The 19,019-nt window shown below is 43.0% G+C and overlaps 1 protein-coding gene and 1 long non-coding RNA gene across 2 annotated transcripts; both read right to left on the bottom strand.

The window, feature by feature from the left end:
- Positions 1 to 3,784: 3,784 nt before the first annotated feature.
- On the bottom strand, positions 3,785 to 5,421 carry LOC146372608 (uncharacterized). The gene is made up of 2 exons (XM_084953258.1): positions 5,168 to 5,421; positions 3,785 to 4,456 (listed from the first exon to the last, which is right to left on the bottom strand). Exons 1-2 carry the CDS (start codon positions 5,238 to 5,240, stop codon positions 3,849 to 3,851), a joined length of 681 nt encoding a protein of 226 aa, XP_084809384.1. The 5' UTR covers positions 5,241 to 5,421; the 3' UTR covers positions 3,785 to 3,848.
- A 9,206-nt stretch (positions 5,422 to 14,627) lies between these two features.
- On the bottom strand, positions 14,628 to 17,373 carry LOC146372607 (uncharacterized). The gene is made up of 2 exons (XR_014802752.1): positions 17,162 to 17,373; positions 14,628 to 15,903 (listed from the first exon to the last, which is right to left on the bottom strand). It is a non-coding gene; the product is annotated as an uncharacterized LOC146372607 (long non-coding RNA).
- Between the last annotated feature and the right edge of the window lie 1,646 nt (positions 17,374 to 19,019).

The following is a 19,019-nucleotide window of genomic DNA, read 5'->3' as shown; positions in this document are numbered from 1 at the left end:
TTAAAAAATAAAAAACAACAAAAACTCAAAACAAAAACTTGAAATATATATATTCTATATACATATATAGAGATGCTCACTCCTGATTGGACACTGAGCTGCACCACCTTCTCCTTCACTCCTCCACCTTGCTGTCCTCTGTGCTCTCTCTCCTCCAACTCCAGGGAGTCTGAGCACCAAACCTGTGGACTGTTAGTCTGCAGATAAGAAGGAAAACACACAGAATTCTCATGTTTGCCATTTTTCATACCGTATTATTATCGTATATTAGTTTACCAGTCCAACAGATTTATTTTCCCAAATGGATCATTACAGCTTTTGCCACACTGGTCCACTTGATTGTCAAAGTGTATTAGCTCCTTATTATTTCTTTCTTTTCTTTGAAATGATTACAATCAGAACGGACAGGACTGGGGGATGGGAAAGAGAAAGATGAAGAAAAGAGAAGTTGGGAAGATGCTCAACAGAAGGAGATGGAAAGCAAAAAAAATAGGAGAAGAGAGAGAAGACACTAAAAATCTGTTTGATCACCTGCTGGAAAAATAAAAACAAGCAAAAAGAGAAAAACACAGTAGCGAAACCACAGCAAAAACCAACATAAGCACAAGTTATAGTAAATAATAAATATCTCCACATCCCGGAAGGGTCCTGATCGAGCCACAGGGGCCATAAACTGACAGTTTATTTATAACTAGAAATAATAAAGCAGTTGACGTGTTTCAGGCTGTGACTTTTAGTATCTGTTGGTACTTCATCACTTTGAATAAGTGTAAGTCAACACCAGGCCGCACTTTCAGTCTTTCCATTAAACAAATGAACAAGAATCCATTGTTTTCACCATTAAACAATAAAATATGCTTCTTGACTCCTTGATGCAGGTGCCCACCTACGACCTGGTTTATTAATACTAAGCTAAAGAGGAAAGCAACTCACTGTAGTTCTCACAGCTCAGGACAAGCAGACACCTGATGTTGAGTGACTGAATGGAACTAAAACAAGAATTCATAATTATGTTTGTCTGCCATGAACACGTGATGATAAAACTCTGCATATGCAGTCAGGAGACTGATGACCTGTGAAATGAGCTGTTAGAAATGTGCAGATATGTGTAAACATTGATCAGCATTTAACATCCAGGATGGAGCAAAACTTCTGACCTGCATGTATGAGAACCTTTAATCACATCATCTTTGTAGTGAAATAGCTGATGACTCATTAAACGTTTCCATGTAATTTATCCACAGTGAAAAATATTCACTTTGCTGGATCTGAAAATCACGTGTTCATTTCATTAGACACTAGCAATACTATTAAACTGGACCTTATCATTATCATATAGCACTAAATGTGAAACTGTGTCATATAACAATCTATATATGTAATATGTGTTTGCCTGAATCTTCCAGCACAAACAGAAAGACGAGCTGTTGTCTGAGTATCAACGCAAGTACACACCAGAAATCGTTCAGTAAAGACAAATTTAATAAATGAAAGCTGGTGAGAGGGCCTTTGATGTTTCTCTTTGGATCATCCTTCCATCCATTTCTTCAGCTTATCCAATTCAAGATTGGAGCCATCCCAGCTGTTATGGGGCCAGAGGCGGGGGTACAACCTGGACAGGTCAGTCTAACACAGAGAAACAGACAACCATTCACACTCACATTCAACCTAACTGCATCTCTCTGGACTGTGGGATGAAGCTGGAGTACCTGGAGGGAACCACAAAGGCCCGAGGACTGTCTTGCTCTCAGGTGACGGCCGTTCACGCTGCTCTGAACACTCTCAGTTGTCTTTGGATCATCCTGTTGTTTGTCTCCCAGTGTCGTTACTGCTCCTCTCCTTTCAAAGACAAACACCAAATAACACCAAATGAGAGTGAATCACTTCAGAACAACGTGAACACTCCTGGTTATTGTGAGCAAACGTCATAACAAGATGAATATATTTACCATTTTACTGAGGGAAAATCTTCTGTGTGGTGTTTCTTCTCATCTTGGCTCTTTTTCCTGACACCCCGTCAAGTCTGTAACGTAGCACAGCGTCTTAAAGGGACATGAACATCGCCAACCTGCACATGCCTTTTCTTTTTTTTTTAAATACCGAATTTACCGACATGGGCAAAATGACGTCGATGAGAGTCATAAATTTCGGTAACGATAAATTTTTGATATATCGCCCAGCCCTAGCCCGACTATATCTAGCCGGTACCTCTCAACCTCACGCACTAACTCAGGCTCCTTCCCCACCAGAGAGGTGACATTCCATGTCCCTATTGCCAGTCTTGGCAGCCGGGGGTCGGTCCGCCAGGGCCTCCGCTCCTGGCCGCCACCCGGCACACAATGCACCCGACCCCTATGGCGCCTCCTGCGGGTGGTGGGCCTGCGGGAGGATGGGCCCATGTCTCCTCTTCGGGCCGTGCCCGGCCGGGCCCCATGGACTAAGGCCCGGCCACCAGACGCTCGCCCTCGGGCACCCTCCCCGGGCCTGGCTCCAGGGCGGGGCCCCGGTAACCCTATCCCGGGCAGGGTAAACTGTTCCCTCGATATTCTTTTCATAAGGGTCTTCTGAATCGCTCTTTGTCTGGTCCCTCACCCAGGACCAATTTGCCATGGGAGACCCTACCAGGGGGCAAAAGCCCCCAGACAACATAGCCCCTGGGATCCCTGGGACACACAAACCCCTCCACCACGATAAGGTAGCGATTCAAGGAGGAGAAAATCCTGGATAAAGGATAATAATTAATAACATCATCAAAACAGACAAACCTGAAAGAATTGCTGATCAGAGCTGTGACAGAGTCACAGATTAGTTGGATGTATACTTATCTTTCACAATGAGAGCGTTTGCATAGACGTCTCTTCAGGTCTTTTTATTGTTTTCTTTCTGGAGAGGAAAGTGATGAGACTGATGAGGAAATACCAAATACAAAGACTGACAAAGGGAACTGAAAAAGTCTAACCAAAACCTATACTGGGGGAAAACTGTAGGAAACAGAACTACTGAGGCAAGGAAACACGAGGGGACGGAGACTAACACTCTGACAAGGGACAAAGGGAGACTGACACAATATTTACACACAGGAGGCTGATTATGGGAACTAAGGACACATAGAAACACAGCTGAACCGAATAAGAAATGAACAACAAGTCGAAACAAACTCTAATGACAGTTCAACAAGTTTCTAAACACAACAAATAACTTTCAGGATGTTTCAACAATGTGTAAAATGAGTTCTTATCTTTTTTTGTGAGAGGGCCTTCAATGTTTCTCTTTGGATCATCCTTCCATCCATTTCTTCTGCTTCACCAATTCAAGATTGGAGCCATCCCAGCTGTTATGGGGCCAGAGGCGGGGGTACAACCTGGACAGGTCAGTCTAACACAGAGAAACAGACAACCATTCACACTCACATTCAACCTAACTGCATCTCTCTGGACTGTGGGATGAAGCTGGAGTACCTGGAGGGAACCACAAAGGCCCGAGGACTGTCTTGCTCTCAGGTGACGGCCGTTCACGCTGCTCTGAAGACCCTCAGTTGTCTTTGGATCAAATAACACCAAATGAGAGTGAATCACTTCAGAAACACTCCTGGTTATTGTGAGCAAACGTCATAACAAGATGAATATATTTACCATTTTACTGAGGGAAAATCTTCTGTGTGGTGTTTCTTCGCAGCGTGACTCTTTTTCCTGACTTTTAGAAACAAGAGGCAGAAAAGAAAGAATAAAAGTTAAAACCTCGACAATTTTCAAATATTTTAGGACATTATTTTAGAAACAACCTTAAGCACTATTTACTACTTACCACTTTGTTCAGGCTTGCTGACGTTCGACATGCTTCACTGTATATTATAATCTCAAGCGCTTCCTTGCTTGAGTCGGGCTCCGGATGCTGCTCTCTTCCTCCGCCTTCCTCTTAGCACGCTTTGCCGACATATTTAGAAAACGGCAGAGCACCGAAATGAGAACTCTGCCGTCCGCGCTGTAGTCTGTTATTCTCCAGCGGTTCTTCATCTCAGTGTCCTCTGTTCGGTAAACAGTGGAGATGACTCTTGTGATGGGGAGGCCGTCGACAGTCAGGGTGCGGACACAGTTCCTCCGATCTGCCTTCAGCACAGCAAGATCTGCTTTCTCTGGAAGAACTGGAGTCAGGAAGCGTGGATGAGAGCTGGAGCCCGCAGGCGGCAGCATCATGCCAGCTGGTGAGTCCGTAGGAGGAGAAGGAGTGGTGTTCTCTCTCTGGCTCTGCCTCACATCGACAAATGGTGTCGTCACCAGGTCCCGGTGGAACCATCCTTTAAAAGGTATGTAAGGAAAGTCCTTGGACCCAGTCACCAGGTTATGGTAAAGAGTGAGGACCAGGTGGGACATGGAGTTCAGATGGCTCCTGCTCAGTTCACGGTTCCTCAAGTTAATGAGGACCATCTGAGGTGCAGTGACTGGACTCACCAGATCAGCTACGAGAAAGCAAAGCGTGGGTCTACGTTAATCATGTGATCACACAAATTAAAGCCTGAATTTAAATTGTGCAGACATGGCTTTACATCATCATAAGCTCTTCCACACACAAACAGTAAGAAGCTCCCAGCAGAACTCATTGTTTATGAAAGCCTTCACATTTTTCACCTGGTAAAAGTTTTCATGTTGTGTAAGGCTGCATGGACTTTCACTGAGGTTTTAATACGCATTCACATTAAGGAGTAATATCTTCATATTAGTCGAGCATCGATATTTTGAGAATAAAGCAGCTACATTTAGGTGAGAAACCTCCCACCTCCTTATTGCAGGCACACACTGTTTCAATCTCAAACTCATCCAGCGACTCTGTGAACTTTTAAAACTCCATTCTCCAGCTTTACACATTCACAACCTATGAAACTTTCACGTATAACTCAGCGCCAGCAGCCCAAACATGTCAACTCAAACCCTCTACATGCAAAAACGGCCCGCGCGCTGACGTCAGCGTCCTCCAATGCCTTAGCAATTAAAAAAAACATGGCGCCATCTTTATAGTGTACTGGCACACGTTAAAATTGATGTTACTCAAGTATGAAACATCTCATCCTAAATGTTAACACTCATGAAGTCCTACTTCCAAACAATAAAAGACAAAAATCTAAGTTGTATTTGTTTGCTAGCACTCTGACATATTAGCCTGCTGTACTCACCATAGCGTTGATCTATCACCTCCTCAATGAAAAGGGAGAGCAGGTGCATCTCGCGACTGAAGTTTGAAGTCATTTTGCAAATCCTTCTTGAAGATTTTCAAACGTTAGCTGTAGTTTGAAAAATCCGAGTTTTCACAGCACTAGTGGGAAAAAGCTCCTGTTTGCGCTCAAACGTGAAACCCGAATTCCCATTTTGCCTCCTGCTTTTATACCTGCACTCAAACACGTCATCATCACCATGACACCCAGTGTCACCGAAAATCAATTGTATATATTTAAAATAAAGTTCGTCTAATTATCATAGTTTTTAAAAATATATATATATTTCTCATTTTATTTTACTGTTTTATTCATCCTTTTCAAAAAATATATTGCCAAACTTTGTCGTTTTAATTCTTTAAAAAATCATTAATTCACCAGTTTACAAAAATGAAGATCGATATCTGAAATTTAAATTAATACATAAATAATTACAATTGATAATGGATTTTTAGCGTTAAAGAATAGTTTTTCAATGCGCTTTAAATGTTATCAGAGCCGATGTTGTGCCAAAAAGTGATCGCAGTCCAAAAAGTGATTTACGGTATTGAAACGTTTGTTTGTGTCATGACATTTGTAAACAGTTGATGTTTAAGGTGCAGTTCATGTGGAAGCCAGGGGAGGGTGGTGTTGTGCGCATAATACAAAGTGATGGCGAAACCTAAAAGACGGTGTCATGTCTGCTCCCTGAAGCAATCTCATAACAGTTTCAATCTATTTCAAGCCAGTTAGCACATTTCTGTTATGAAGTGCAATCATTTTTTGGCAGTAAACTTTTAAATCCTTTTATTATGAATATCACATTCTCAGACTTTCAAGAGAGACCAGACCAATAGGGCAGCAGAAATCACAAAAATAAATAAATAAATAACAGTTTTATAAAGATTAAAACAGTAAAAAAAAAAAGACTGGAATGATTATGATGTATAACACAGAATATGTACAATAACAGAGTTATAAACACACCTAGAAAACACGTGATACTTTTATTTCATCTATAACCTCTGTGCAAATTTTGTTGACTGCAAAGTGTTTATGAATATGTTTTTAAAAGCTGGTTATCTGACTGTCAGTTAATAGCAATTAAAAAGAAAGCTGATTTTTATTATTCCTAAATGGAAAAAGTCCATTATGAATTTTTGTTATGAATTTCATTTATCAATCCACCTCCTCACTGCTCTTTCCCGGTGCAGCAGCCAGAGCTGGATCAAGCAGCCAGATGGCTTCTGGAGGAAGACTAACTGCAACAAAGGGTCTCTGGGAGGCTGCTCAGGCACAGCAGCTGAAAAATCAAAGATGAAATAAAAACTGGACCTGATCATGGTGCTGGATGAGACAAAAAGTCTAGATGATAAAGCAGTGTATGAATTAGTAACACTGATTATGATGATCATGTTTAGGTGGAAACTAGCGAGCTAACTTCCTGCTAACCTCTAACTCAGTTAAATTGAATAAACTCTGTTTTCATGGATGCCTGGATGTTAAACTTAGTTGTTAAACCTGGTAAAGCAGCAACACTGATCATTTTATTAAAGATGAAAGAAGTTAGACCGTTTTTAGCTCTCAGTGATCCCTCAGTGTTCATTTGACTTTGGGACCTGAAATATGGCAGCTTTTCACTTACACATTTTTGAACCACTCATTCACAGAAATAGTTTCCAGTCAAAGATCTGGACAGATCCACCAAGTTCACAGTAGTTTTACAATTTTCTGCAGCGCAGAAAAAAAAACCCTGAAAACATCACACCTCTGAAGTAACACATTGTGATTCATGTACAAACAACCAGTGTTGGTCAAGTGACTTGAAAAAAGTAATCAGTAACTAATTACTGATTACTTCCCAAAAAAAGTAATCCCGTTACTTTACTGATTACTTATTTTCAAAAGTATTTAATTACTTAGTTACTTAGTTACTTTTTAAAAACACGATTTACAACCTGAATAGGTGATAAGACGATAGATCTTTCAGCCCAATCCTACTTTTTCTACATAATCCATCATACAAAATGTAATCAAATGGAAAAGTCTCTTTTTAAAACTTGTTTTATTAGTTTTAACCTTTTAACTATATGCATCAAGCAAAAATTTAATTATATGCAACATTCTCTGACTGGAAGAAAATTGTTTAACATTTAAACCTATTTTCTGCACATTCCAGCACATAAAATAAAATATTTTTTGTCTTTACACTCACGCTTTCAAATAGATGCAAGTAAAACACAGCAGAAAATAAATAAAGTCAAAGACTAGCGGTCCTTTTGCTCTATTTTCACCTGTAAAGCAGGAGTAGGATAGGCGGAGGTTTACCCTGGTGCAGGTTTGCCGCAGCGGTCAGTTGAAGAATCCGCGAGTTTCTCTGTGAATTTCCCATTACGTGGTAGCGCACTCGGTGCTTGCTTGGAAGTTTAGGGGGTTTTTTTCGCTGTAAAAAGAAGTTTTCTTCCCACGCACAACGGACACTAATGTTTTTGTAACTTTTTATGGAATCAAACTCAAAGTAAGGTCAGTACTTCCACGCTTTAAACGCTGCACGCTCATACTCTCTCCCGCACTCGATATATTATCCATTGTTGATCTGCACACAGCTGTTGTCACAAACGTCGCACTCGCTTATGTCACTGTCATGAGACATTCTCGCAAAAAAAAAATCACGGTTTTAGTAACGCAGCGTTCCTACGGGAGAGTAATGGTAATCTAATTACCGTTTTTGCAATAGTAATCCCTTACTTTACTCGTTACTTGAAAAAAGTAATCGGATTACTGCCCATGACAAAGCTCATTTTTATTATTCCTAAATGGAAAAAGTCCATTATGAATTTTTGTTATGAATTTCATTTATCAATCCACCTCCTCACTGCTCTTTCCCGGTGCAGCAGCCAGAGCTGGATCAAGCAGCCAGATGGCTTCTGGTGTCATGAACTGGCTGTGTGGAGGCAGAAGAGGACCCAAACGCAAAACTCACGGAGACGTAAAGCTGAACTCAAAATCACTGCTTTATTGCAGGCTTCACAAAGAAACAGAACTAAACTGGGAATGCTAACAGAAGACCGAGGGAACACAGAAAGACACACAGGTTCGGGGAGGAGACATGGACGACGCGACACTGAACTGAGGGAGACATGCACATAAATACACAGAGGGTTAACGAGGGAAGTGGGAGCACACGGGGAACACAGCTGACACAGATAATCGTAACGAGACAGGGCAGGAGTGAACACAACATGACGCATACTGACGAGAGACTGTCAAAGTAAAACAGGAAGTACACAGAGGTTCAGACAGGAGGAGAGAGAGCACGGGGAGAACACAGACATAACGGGCTGGGGAAAACATGGAATAAAACACAAGGAGAGACGAGGGCTCAAATACACAGAGGGGCACACAGGGGGTAAGAGTCACAAGGGGAAAACACATAAGGAACAACGTAACAGGGCAACCCAGGAAGCATGGCCTAAATAAGGAACAAAATACAAAAATACATGAAAACTAAGAATACTGGGCCAACATGGCCCAGGACCATGACATCTGGAGGAAGACTAACTGCAACAAAGGGTCTCTGGGAGGCTGCTCAGGCACAGCAGCTGAAAAATCAAAGATGAAATAAAAACTGGACCTGATCATGGTGCTGGATGAGACAAAAAGTCTAGATGATAAACCAGTGTATGAATTAGTAACACTGATTATGATGATCATGTTTAGGTGGAAACTAGCGAGCTAACTTCCTGCTAACCTCTAACTCAGTTAAATTGAATAAACTCTGTTTTCATGGATGCCTGGATGTTAAACTTAGTTGTTAAACCTGGTAAAGCAGCAACACTGATCATTTTATTAAAGATGAAAGAAGTTAGACCGTTTTTAGCTCTCAGTGATCCCTCAGTGTTCATTTGACTTTGGGACCTGAAATATGGCAGCTTTTCACTTACACATTTTTGAACCACTCATTCATAGAAATAGTTTCCAGTCAAAGATCTGGACAGATCCACCAAGTTCACAGTAGTTTTACAATTTTCTGCAGCGCAGAAAAAAACCCCTGAAAACATCACACCTCTGAAGTAACACATTGTGATTCATGTACAAACAACACACAATTATTGTAGATTCTTCAAAGCCTCCTTATAGTCAACACTTGGGTAGGTGGTGTTATACATGCCCTCACAGCACCGGCACATCAATCATCCTATTTTCACCTTGTCACCTTCATTAAGCTGCTCTCTTTCTACAGAAGGCCCACCGCATGCATGGGGGGGAGGGGGGGGGATACCGTGGGCCAGGGCTGTGGCATCTAATGTCTGGTTGTCAGTGTCCTTTGGAAAAGCAAGTGATTGTCCTAAAATCAGATGTCCCAGGAGACTGATCTAGTTTGCCATGCTGGCAAAAGACCAATACACCAAGACAAACAGCCATTTATGCTTTTTACACAGACAGCCCATTTAACCAGGGAACTTGACACAATGTATTTTTTTTCTATCCTCTATCCTATCCTAGAAGAATTGTTGTACCACACATTAAAGTTTCAAATCAGCGAAAAAGCAATCGTGCCAAAGAAATGTCATGTTTGTTTAAGATGACTGCAATTATGGTATTAACAGAAAACACACATCTCTGTCTCTTTTCTTTTCAGAATCAGAATCAGAATCAGAAAGGGTTTTATTGCCAAATGTTGAGCAGGTTTACAACATTAGGAAATTGCTGCGGTGCTTCAGTGCAAACATACTGTCATAAATTACGCTTAAATAGACATGAAAATAAAAATAAGAATAAGAATTAAAAGTGCTAAGTAGATAGATATATACATGATATATACATGAGTGCAGGTGGTGATCAGTGCCAAACATGGAATGATGCAGTGAACACAGCGTAGGGTCATGTGTTAGTGGTGGGAACAGTCATATGGTTATTGTTCATGTGTCCAACAGCAGAGGGGAAGAAACTGTTCTTATGGCGAGAGGTTCTGGTGCGAATGGACCGGAGCCTCCTGCCTGAGGGGAGCAGGTCAAACAGACTGTGTCCAGGGTGAGAAGGGTCAGCTGAGATCCGAGCTGCACGCCCCAGTGTCCTGGAGGTGTACAGGTCCTGCAGAGATGGGAGTCTGCAGCCAATCACCTTCTCAGCAGAGCGCACAACACGCTGCAGTCTCTGTTTGTCCCTGATAGTGGCTCCAGCGTACCACACGGTGATGGAGGAGGTGAGGATGGACTCGATGATTGCAGTGTAGAATTGCATCATCGTCCGTGTTGGCAGGTTGAATTTCTTCAGCTGCCTCAGGAAGTACATCCTCTGCTGGGCTTTCTTAATGACGGAGGTGATGGTGGGCTCCCACTTCAGGTCCTGGGTGATGGTGGTACCCAGGAAGCGGAATGAGTCTACAGAGGTGATGGGGGTGTCAGTCAGGATGATGGGGGGGAGTGGAGCTGTGTGCTTCCTGAAGTCCACAATAATCTCCACTGTCTTCTGGGCATTCAGCACCAGGTTGTTGTGGCTGCACCAGGACACCAGACGTTCAACCTCCCTCCTGTAGGCAGACTCATCCCCGTCCGAGATGAGTCCAATAACGGTGGTGTCATCTGCAAACTTGATTAGCTTGACAGACTGGTGGGTGGAGGTGCAGCAGTTGGTATACAGGGAGAAGAGCAGAGGAGAAAGAACACAGCCCTGAGGGGAGCCGGTGCTGATGGTCCGGGAGTCCGAGACATTCTTTCCCAGCCTCACATGCTGCTTCCTGTCCGTCAGGAAGTCAGTGATCCACCGGCAGATGGGATCAGGCACATTCATCTGGGAAAGCTTGCCTTGGAGATGGTCTGGAAGGATGGTGTTGAACGCAGAGCTGAAGTCCACAAACAGGATCCTGGCGTAGGTTCCTGGGGAGTCCAGATGCTGCAGGATGAAGTGTAGAGCCATGTTGATGGCGTCATCTACAGACCTGTTGGCTCTGTATGCAAACTGCAGGGGGTCCAGGAGGGGGGCCGTGAGGGTCTTGAGATAGGAGAGAACCAGGCGCTCAAATGACTTCATGACCACAGGTGTCAGAGCCACAGGTCTGTAGTCATTTAGCCCAGTGATCCTAGGTTTCTTGGGGACAGGGATTATGGTAGAGGACTTGAAGCAGGCAGGCACATGACATGCCTGCAGTGAGGAGTTGAAAATGCCAGAAAACACTGGGGCCAGCTCGTTTGCACAGTGTCTGAGGGTGGCAGGAGACACACCGTCTGGGCCGGGAGCTTTTCGAGCATTCAGACTCTTAAACTGCTTCCTCACACCTGCTTCATGAATATGAAGAGTTGTGGTGGGAGGAGGTGGTGTGAAATCCTCTTTTGTGTGGGGTGAGGAGGGGGGTGTTGTAGGTGAAGTGTTTGAAGGTGGTGATGGCTCTATGGAGGGGGGAGAGGTGGGGGAATGAGTGTCCAAAGTGTCTCTATTGTTGGGGCCGTTGGAGGTGTGAAGGCTGCCTGATGGCTCGTCAAAACGGCAGTAAAAGTCGTTAAGGGTGTTGGCCAAGAGCAAGTCATCAGTGGAGTGGGGGGTTTTAGGCTTGTAGTTGGTGATATTCCTAAAACCTTTCCACACAGAGGCCGAGTCATTCTCTGAGATCTGCTGCTGCATCTTCTCAGAGTGCTGGTGTTTAGCAATGTCCACTTCTTTAGTGAACCTGTACTTGGCCTCTCTGTAGCAGTCCCTGTCTCCGCTTCTGAACGCCTTTCTCTTTTCCAGCAACAGCTTTTTGAGTTTAGGAGTAAACCAGGGTTTGTCATTGTTATAACTCACCCTGGTGCGTGATGGCACAATGCTGTCCTCACAGAAGTGGATATAGGAGGTGACAGTGTCCGTAAACTCGTCCAAGCTGTTAGAAGCAGCCTTCATTGTGTCCCAGTCTGTAGACTCCAAACACGTGCGAAGCTCCTCCACAGCCTCGTTGCTCCACAGTTTTTTGGTCCTCACGACAGGTTTGGAGAGCTTCAGCCTCTGTCTGTACGCGGGGATTAGGTGGATCATGACGTGGTCAGAAAGTCCGAGTGAAGCGCGGGGCACCGCACGATAGGCCCCGCTGATCGTGCTGTAACAGTGGTCTAATGTCCTCTCCTCTCTGGTCGGGCATTTAATATACTGCTTGTATTTGGGAAGCTCATGGCTCAGATTGGCTTTGTTAAAGTCCCCAAGAGCAATGATGAGAGAGTCCGGGAATGTCCGCTCCATGTGCAGTATCTGCTCCGCGAGTGCGCACTGAGCTGCCTGCGCATCCGCATCTGGCGGGATGTAAACAGCGGCCAGGATGAATGAAGCAAACTCCCGCGGAGAATAAAACGGTTTGCAGTGAATAAAAAGGTATTCCAGAGAGGAAGAGCAGTGCTGAGCAATCACTGTTACATCTGTGCACCAGCCACTATTAATGTAGAAGCAGACACCTCCACCTTTGGTCTTACCAGAGAGAGAGGCCTGCCGGTCCGCGCACAGCAGATGAAAGCCCTCCAGCTTGAGCGCGCTGTCCGGGATGTCCTCACAGAGCCACGACTCCGTAAAACATAAGACACAGGAGGAGGCAAAGTCTCTGTTCATGCTTCTCATCAGGGCCAGCTCGTCTATCTTATTCCTGAGTGAGCGTACATGGGAAAGGAAGATCCCAGGAAGAGCAGTTCGCAGTCCGCGTCTCCTCAGACGCACGAGTGCGCCGGTGTTCCAGATCTACTGGCGTTTAGATCAACTGGCGTTGGTCGAACAGATGTGTGGCAGTCTTGCGTTTCAGGAGCTGCTACCGACAAGCCAGCAAAAAAAACGCCAAATGTGTCATCTGTGACACTTGTGAGGTTATCTCAAACACACTCCGTCAGTCTTGATGCTGTTGAACAACAAAATGTTTAAAAATGTGGCGAGTTTACCTGGTGATATCCTCATGCGCGATGCGATCGCGAAAACAGCAAACAATTAACACCACGCCGATGTTGTTCACAGGACAGCAAGAGTAAACGATCGGGAGACTCTTGTCGTCGTTATCGTTCCCCTCGCACGTTTTATTTCTCCGGTTTCAGCGTTTTTGCTTCACAACTAAAGCGAGCAGTTTACTTTGTGCACTAACATGGACTTGAGTCAACCAGCGCCACCTCTGGCCAAGTGCCACAGCCTACAGCCAGATCAACTTGTGACACACATCTGCAGCACGTTTGAATTCGTTTCATGCACAACACATTTGTACCTTTCAATTGTGTCTGTCTGTGCGTCATGCAAATAAACCTTTGAAAAGAATGAAATGATATCATATATTTCTTATTGGCCTACATTTGTACAACATTCCAAATTATATATACAAAGTCATAGAAATCACCACTCCAATTGGTCATCATGATTTTAATATTCTCTTTTCCCATAACAATGAAATACGCCTTGGACAAATATAACACATCAATATTTCATTAGTGTTGTCACATCACATCCTGTAAGCAGAGTCTATCTGTGTCTTTTCTCTGGAAATGAATATTTCCAGCCAATATAGGCAATCCATCAACATGGCTGGAGAGTTGGTAGTTATATACAAGTCTGTATAAGTGTGGTTAATCTAATGAACATTTGTAAGGAGATGGCAGTTACTGTGAATTCACAGCAGTTACACAGTGATTAGTAATGAACAGAGCCAGTGAGAGTGAGTGGATTTAAGCAAGTCAGTGACTCAGGTGTGTCGATTGGTTTGTCATCTGTTTTTGAGACTGGAGGGGACGTAGAAATCTTTTGTTTTAAATCTTAGTTAGGAAGATTCCTGTTTTAAAACAAGCATTTTGTGTGAGAAATGCAAGAAGTACACCTGCAGAAAGCACACAGTTACATTCTGTCCATCACGTGGACAAAATCGAAAATGTTGAGCATTGAAAAACTGAGAACGTTGGGCAAGTTCAAAAGAAATGTGTGTGTGTGTGTGTATAAGAACGAAAAACCTTTACCAAATGGTTCCTAAAATAGTTATGGAAAGTCTAACTGTTGTATGTCTGTGTTCTACATGTTTATCTGATGGAAAATAAAGTTGCTATTGTTTTATTGCAGTTTCTTGACAATTCTGAGTGGATTTACACAGTACGGGTCAAAATGACCCGCAACAAAATCAATGTCACCTTTTTGTTTGTCAACATAATACAAGGGTTAATTTCCAAAACTTCCATATGATCTTCAATTTGTAGCAGATACACTATCACATAGCAGCTGGAGCAGTCTCCAATGGAGGTCAGTCCACTGCTGCCACCTGTGGCCAAATACCATAGCCTACTACTAGATTAACTTGTGACACATCTGCACCTGCTGCTATGATCACATTGAGTAGAGGCTGAGTGGCTACACTTACCCCTGGTACATCCAGATCTACCCACAAACATGTTGAAAGATGCAATCCCAGCAATGTGGATTGTCAACACTAAAAACAATCAGTAAGCAAAGACAACAGGGATCAATTTTTTCTGTTTATTTAGCAACCACAACATTTGTAGTCGCCTTCTGCAGAGGGGAAGTCCACACACACTGTGTGGTACCACTTCCCACAGAAGGTGCATTCAATCTGCAAGAAAAATTAGATTGTCAGAGTCATTCATCTGAAGTCAGGCTCTTGAGTAAAGCAACTAAACATGTTACAGTGTGCAGATACTGCATATTTCTGTGCAACAGTCTTATCTGTGTATCACTTGATGTTTCCATGCGTCCTTTAGGTGCTCTAGTGTCTTTAGAGTGCAAAGGCATGCAGGTCACCTGAACTATAATTCCACTGTCGGTGCATCAAAGTGACATGTCACCCAGTGATGTTGAAGTAACCCAGTCAAGGTGCTTCCATCTGAGGTATTGATTTCGTTCTCTTACCCATGCTAACGACATGTGATGTTACAACACTGGTGAAATATTAGTGTGTCTATATTTGTTCACGAGGAGTCACGATTACGGTGACTATCAAAATCGTCGATGACTAATTTAATAGTCGACGCGTCATTTGAAGCTTTGTAAGATCACAAAAGACGCAGGAATAAGTAGTAGGATTTAAGAGTGTAATAACGGACTTTTAGTATTTTATTTTATTTATTCTGCAATGCTTCATTACTCACTAATGTTACAAATGTTGAAAGGTAAAAGTGTTCAATAAAATCCTAAATATTGCAAATTGCTGTAAGAAGTCAGTTCTTCTTTCGCTGCTTTAGGACACATCCCATTATATTGACTACTGTACACACACTACTTAATATTTAAGATACAAAAAATACTGGTTTCTGTGCATGCATCTGCAGTGAAGGTGTGTGTTGTTTTGCCATGCAGCTTTTACTTACTTAGGCGCAATCAAGCACTCTTCTTCATTTTGCCTACCATGAAGTCAAGCCAAAAAAACAAGAAAAGAAAAACGATTTTTCTGGTATCTGAAGTATAACAGTTCCCTGAACTACCTCTGATAGTGTCCTCATCATCATAATATTCCCTTTATTTATGATTAGTTATCTTTATCTTCAGAGGTGTGGGTGACAGTTTTAGTGTTTGCTTTAAAAAATAAAAAACAACAAAAACTCAAAACAAAAACTTGAAATATATATATTCTATATACATATATAGAGATGCTCACTCCTGATTGGACACTGAGCTGCACCACCTTCTCCTTCACTCCTCCACCTTGCTGTCCTCTGTGCTCTCTCTCCTCCATCTCCAGGGAACAAATCAGAGTCTGAGCACCAAACCTGTGGACTGTTAGTCTGCAGATAAGAAGGAAAACACACAGAATTCTCATGTTTGCCATTTTTCATACCGTATTATTATCGTATATTAGTTTACCAGTCCAACAGATTTATTTTCCCAAATGGATCATTACAGCTTTTGCCACACTGGTCCACTTGATTGTCAAAGTGTATTAGCTCTTTATTATTTCTTTCTTTTCTTTGAAATGATTACAATCAGAACGGACAGGACTGGGGGATGGGAAAGAGAAAGATGAAGAAAAGAGAAGTTGGGAAGATGCTCAACAGAAGGAGATGGAAAGCAAAAAAAATAGGAGAAGAGAGAGAAGACACTAAAAATCTGTTTGATCACCTGCTGGAAAAATAAAAACAAGCAAAAAGAGAAAAACACAGTAGCGAAACCACAGCAAAAACCAACATAAGCACAAGTTATAGTAAATAATAAATATCTCCACATCCCGGAAGGGTCCTGATCGAGCCACAGGGGCCATAAACTGACAGTTTATTTATAACTAGAAATAATAAAGCAGTTGACGTGTTTCAGGCTGTGACTTTTAGTATCTGTTGGTACTTCATCACTTTGAATAAGTGTAAGTCAACACCAGGCCGCACTTTCAGTCTTTCCATTAAACAAATGAACAAGAATCCATTGTTTTCACCATTAAACAATAAAATATGCTTCTTGACTCCTTGATGCAGGTGCCCACCTACGACCTGGTTTATTAATACTAAGCTAAAGAGGAAAGCAACTCACTGTAGTTCTCACAGCTCAGGACAAGCAGACACCTGATGTTGAGTGACTGAATGGAACTAAAACAAGAATTCATAATTATGTTTGTCTGCCATGAACACGTGATGATAAAACTCTGCATATGCAGTCAGGAGACTGATGACCTGTGAAATGAGCTGTTAGAAATGTGCAGATATGTGTAAACATTGATCAGCATTTAACATCCAGGATGGAGCAAAACTTCTGACCTGCATGTATGAGAACCTTTAATCACATCATCTTTGTAGTGAAATAGCTGATGACTCATTAAACGTTTCCATGTAATTTATCCACAGTGAAAAATATTCACTTTGCTGGATCTGAAAATCACGTGTTCATTTCATTAGACACTAGCAATACTATTAAACTGGACCTTATCATTATCATATAGCACTAAATGTGAAACTGTGTCATATAACAATCTATATATGTAATATGTGTTTGCCTGAATCTTCCAGCACAAACAGAAAGACGAGCTGTTGTCTGAGTATCAACGCAAGTACACACCAGAAATCGTTCAGTAAAGACAAATTTAATAAATGAAAGCTGGTGAGAGGGCCTTTGATGTTTCTCTTTGGATCATCCTTCCATCCATTTCTTCAGCTTATCCAATTCAAGATTGGAGCCATCCCAGCTGTTATGGGGCCAGAGGCGGGGGTACAACCTGGACAGGTCAGTCTAACACAGAGAAACAGACAACCATTCACACTCACATTCAACCTAACTGCATCTCTCTGGACTGTGGGATGAAGCTGGAGTACCTGGAGGGAACCACAAAGGCCCGAGGACTGTCTTGCTCTCAGGTGACGGCCGTTCACGCTGCTCTGAACACTCTCAGTTGTCTTTGGATCATCCTGTTGTTTGTCTCCCGGTGTCGTTACTGCTCCTCTCCTTTCAAAGACAAACACCAAATAACACCAAATGAGAGTGAATCACTTCAGAACAACGTGAACACTCCTGGTTATTGTGAGCAAACGTCATAACAAGATGAATATATTTACCATTTTACTGAGGGAAAATCTTCTGTGTGGTGTTTCTTCTCATCTTGGCTCTTTTTCCTGACACCCCGTCAAGTCTGTAACGTAGCACAGCGTCTTAAAGGGACATGAACATCGCCAACCTGCACATGCCTTTTCTTTTTTTTTTAAATACCGAATTTACCGACATGGGCAAAATGACGTCGATGAGAGTCATAAATTTCGGTAACGATAAATTTTTGATATATCGCCCAGCCCTAGCCCGACTATATCTAGCCGGTACCTCTCAACCTCACGCACTAACTCAGGCTCCTTCCCCACCAGAGAGGTGACATTCCATGTCCCTATTGCCAGTCTTGGCAGCCGGGGGTCGGTCCGCCAGGGCCTCCGCTCCTGGCCGCCACCCGGCACACAATGCACCCGACCCCTATGGCGCCTCCTGCGGGTGGTGGGCCTGCGGGAGGATGGGCCCATGTCTCCTCTTCGGGCTGTGCCCGGCCGGGCCCCATGGACTAAGGCCCGGCCACCAGACGCTCGCCCTCGGGCACCCTCCCCGGGCCTGGCTCCAGGGCGGGGCCCCGGTAACCCTATCCCGGGCAGGGTAAACTGTTCCCTCGATATTCTTTTCATAAGGGTCTTCTGAATCGCTCTTTGTCTGGTCCCTCACCCAGGACCAATTTGCCATGGGAGACCCTACCAGGGGGCAAAAGCCCCCAGACAACATAGCCCCTGGGATCCCTGGGACACACAAACCCCTCCACCACGATAAGGTAGCGATTCAAGGAGGAGAAAATCCTGGATAAAGGATAATAATTAATAACATCATCAAAACAGACAAACCTGAAAGAATTGCTGATCAGAGCTGTGACAGAGTCACAGATTAGTTGGATGTATACTTATCTTTCACAATGAGAGCGTTTGCATAGACGTCTCTTCAGGTCTTTTTATTGTTTTCTTTCTGGAGAGGAAAGTGATGAGACTGATGAGGAAATACCAAATACAAAGACTGACAAAGGGAACTGAAAAAGTCTAACCAAAACCTATACTGGGGGAAAACTGTAGGAAACAGAACTACTGAGGCAAGGAAACACGAGGGGACGGAGACTAACACTCTGACAAGGGACAAAGGGAGACTGACACAATATTTACACACAGGAGGCTGATTATGGGAACTAAGGACACATAGAAACACAGCTGAACCGAATAAGAAATGAACAACAAGTCGAAACAAACTCTAATGACAGTTCAACAAGTTTCTAAACACAACAAATAACTTTCAGGATGTTTCAACAATGTGTAAAATGAGTTCTTATCTTTTTTTGTGAGAGGGCCTTCAATGTTTCTCTTTGGATCATCCTTCCATCCATTTCTTCTGCTTCACCAATTCA

The sequence above is a fragment of the Perissodus microlepis genome, chromosome 15 (assembly GCF_051167445.1).
Source record: "Perissodus microlepis isolate ML-2025 ecotype Zambia chromosome 15, ASM5116744v1, whole genome shotgun sequence".
In the NCBI taxonomy this organism is placed as follows: domain Eukaryota; kingdom Metazoa; phylum Chordata; class Actinopteri; order Cichliformes; family Cichlidae; genus Perissodus; species Perissodus microlepis.
The sequence above is the reverse complement of the archived record's forward strand: the minus strand, read 5'-3'. Positions and strand labels throughout refer to the sequence as shown.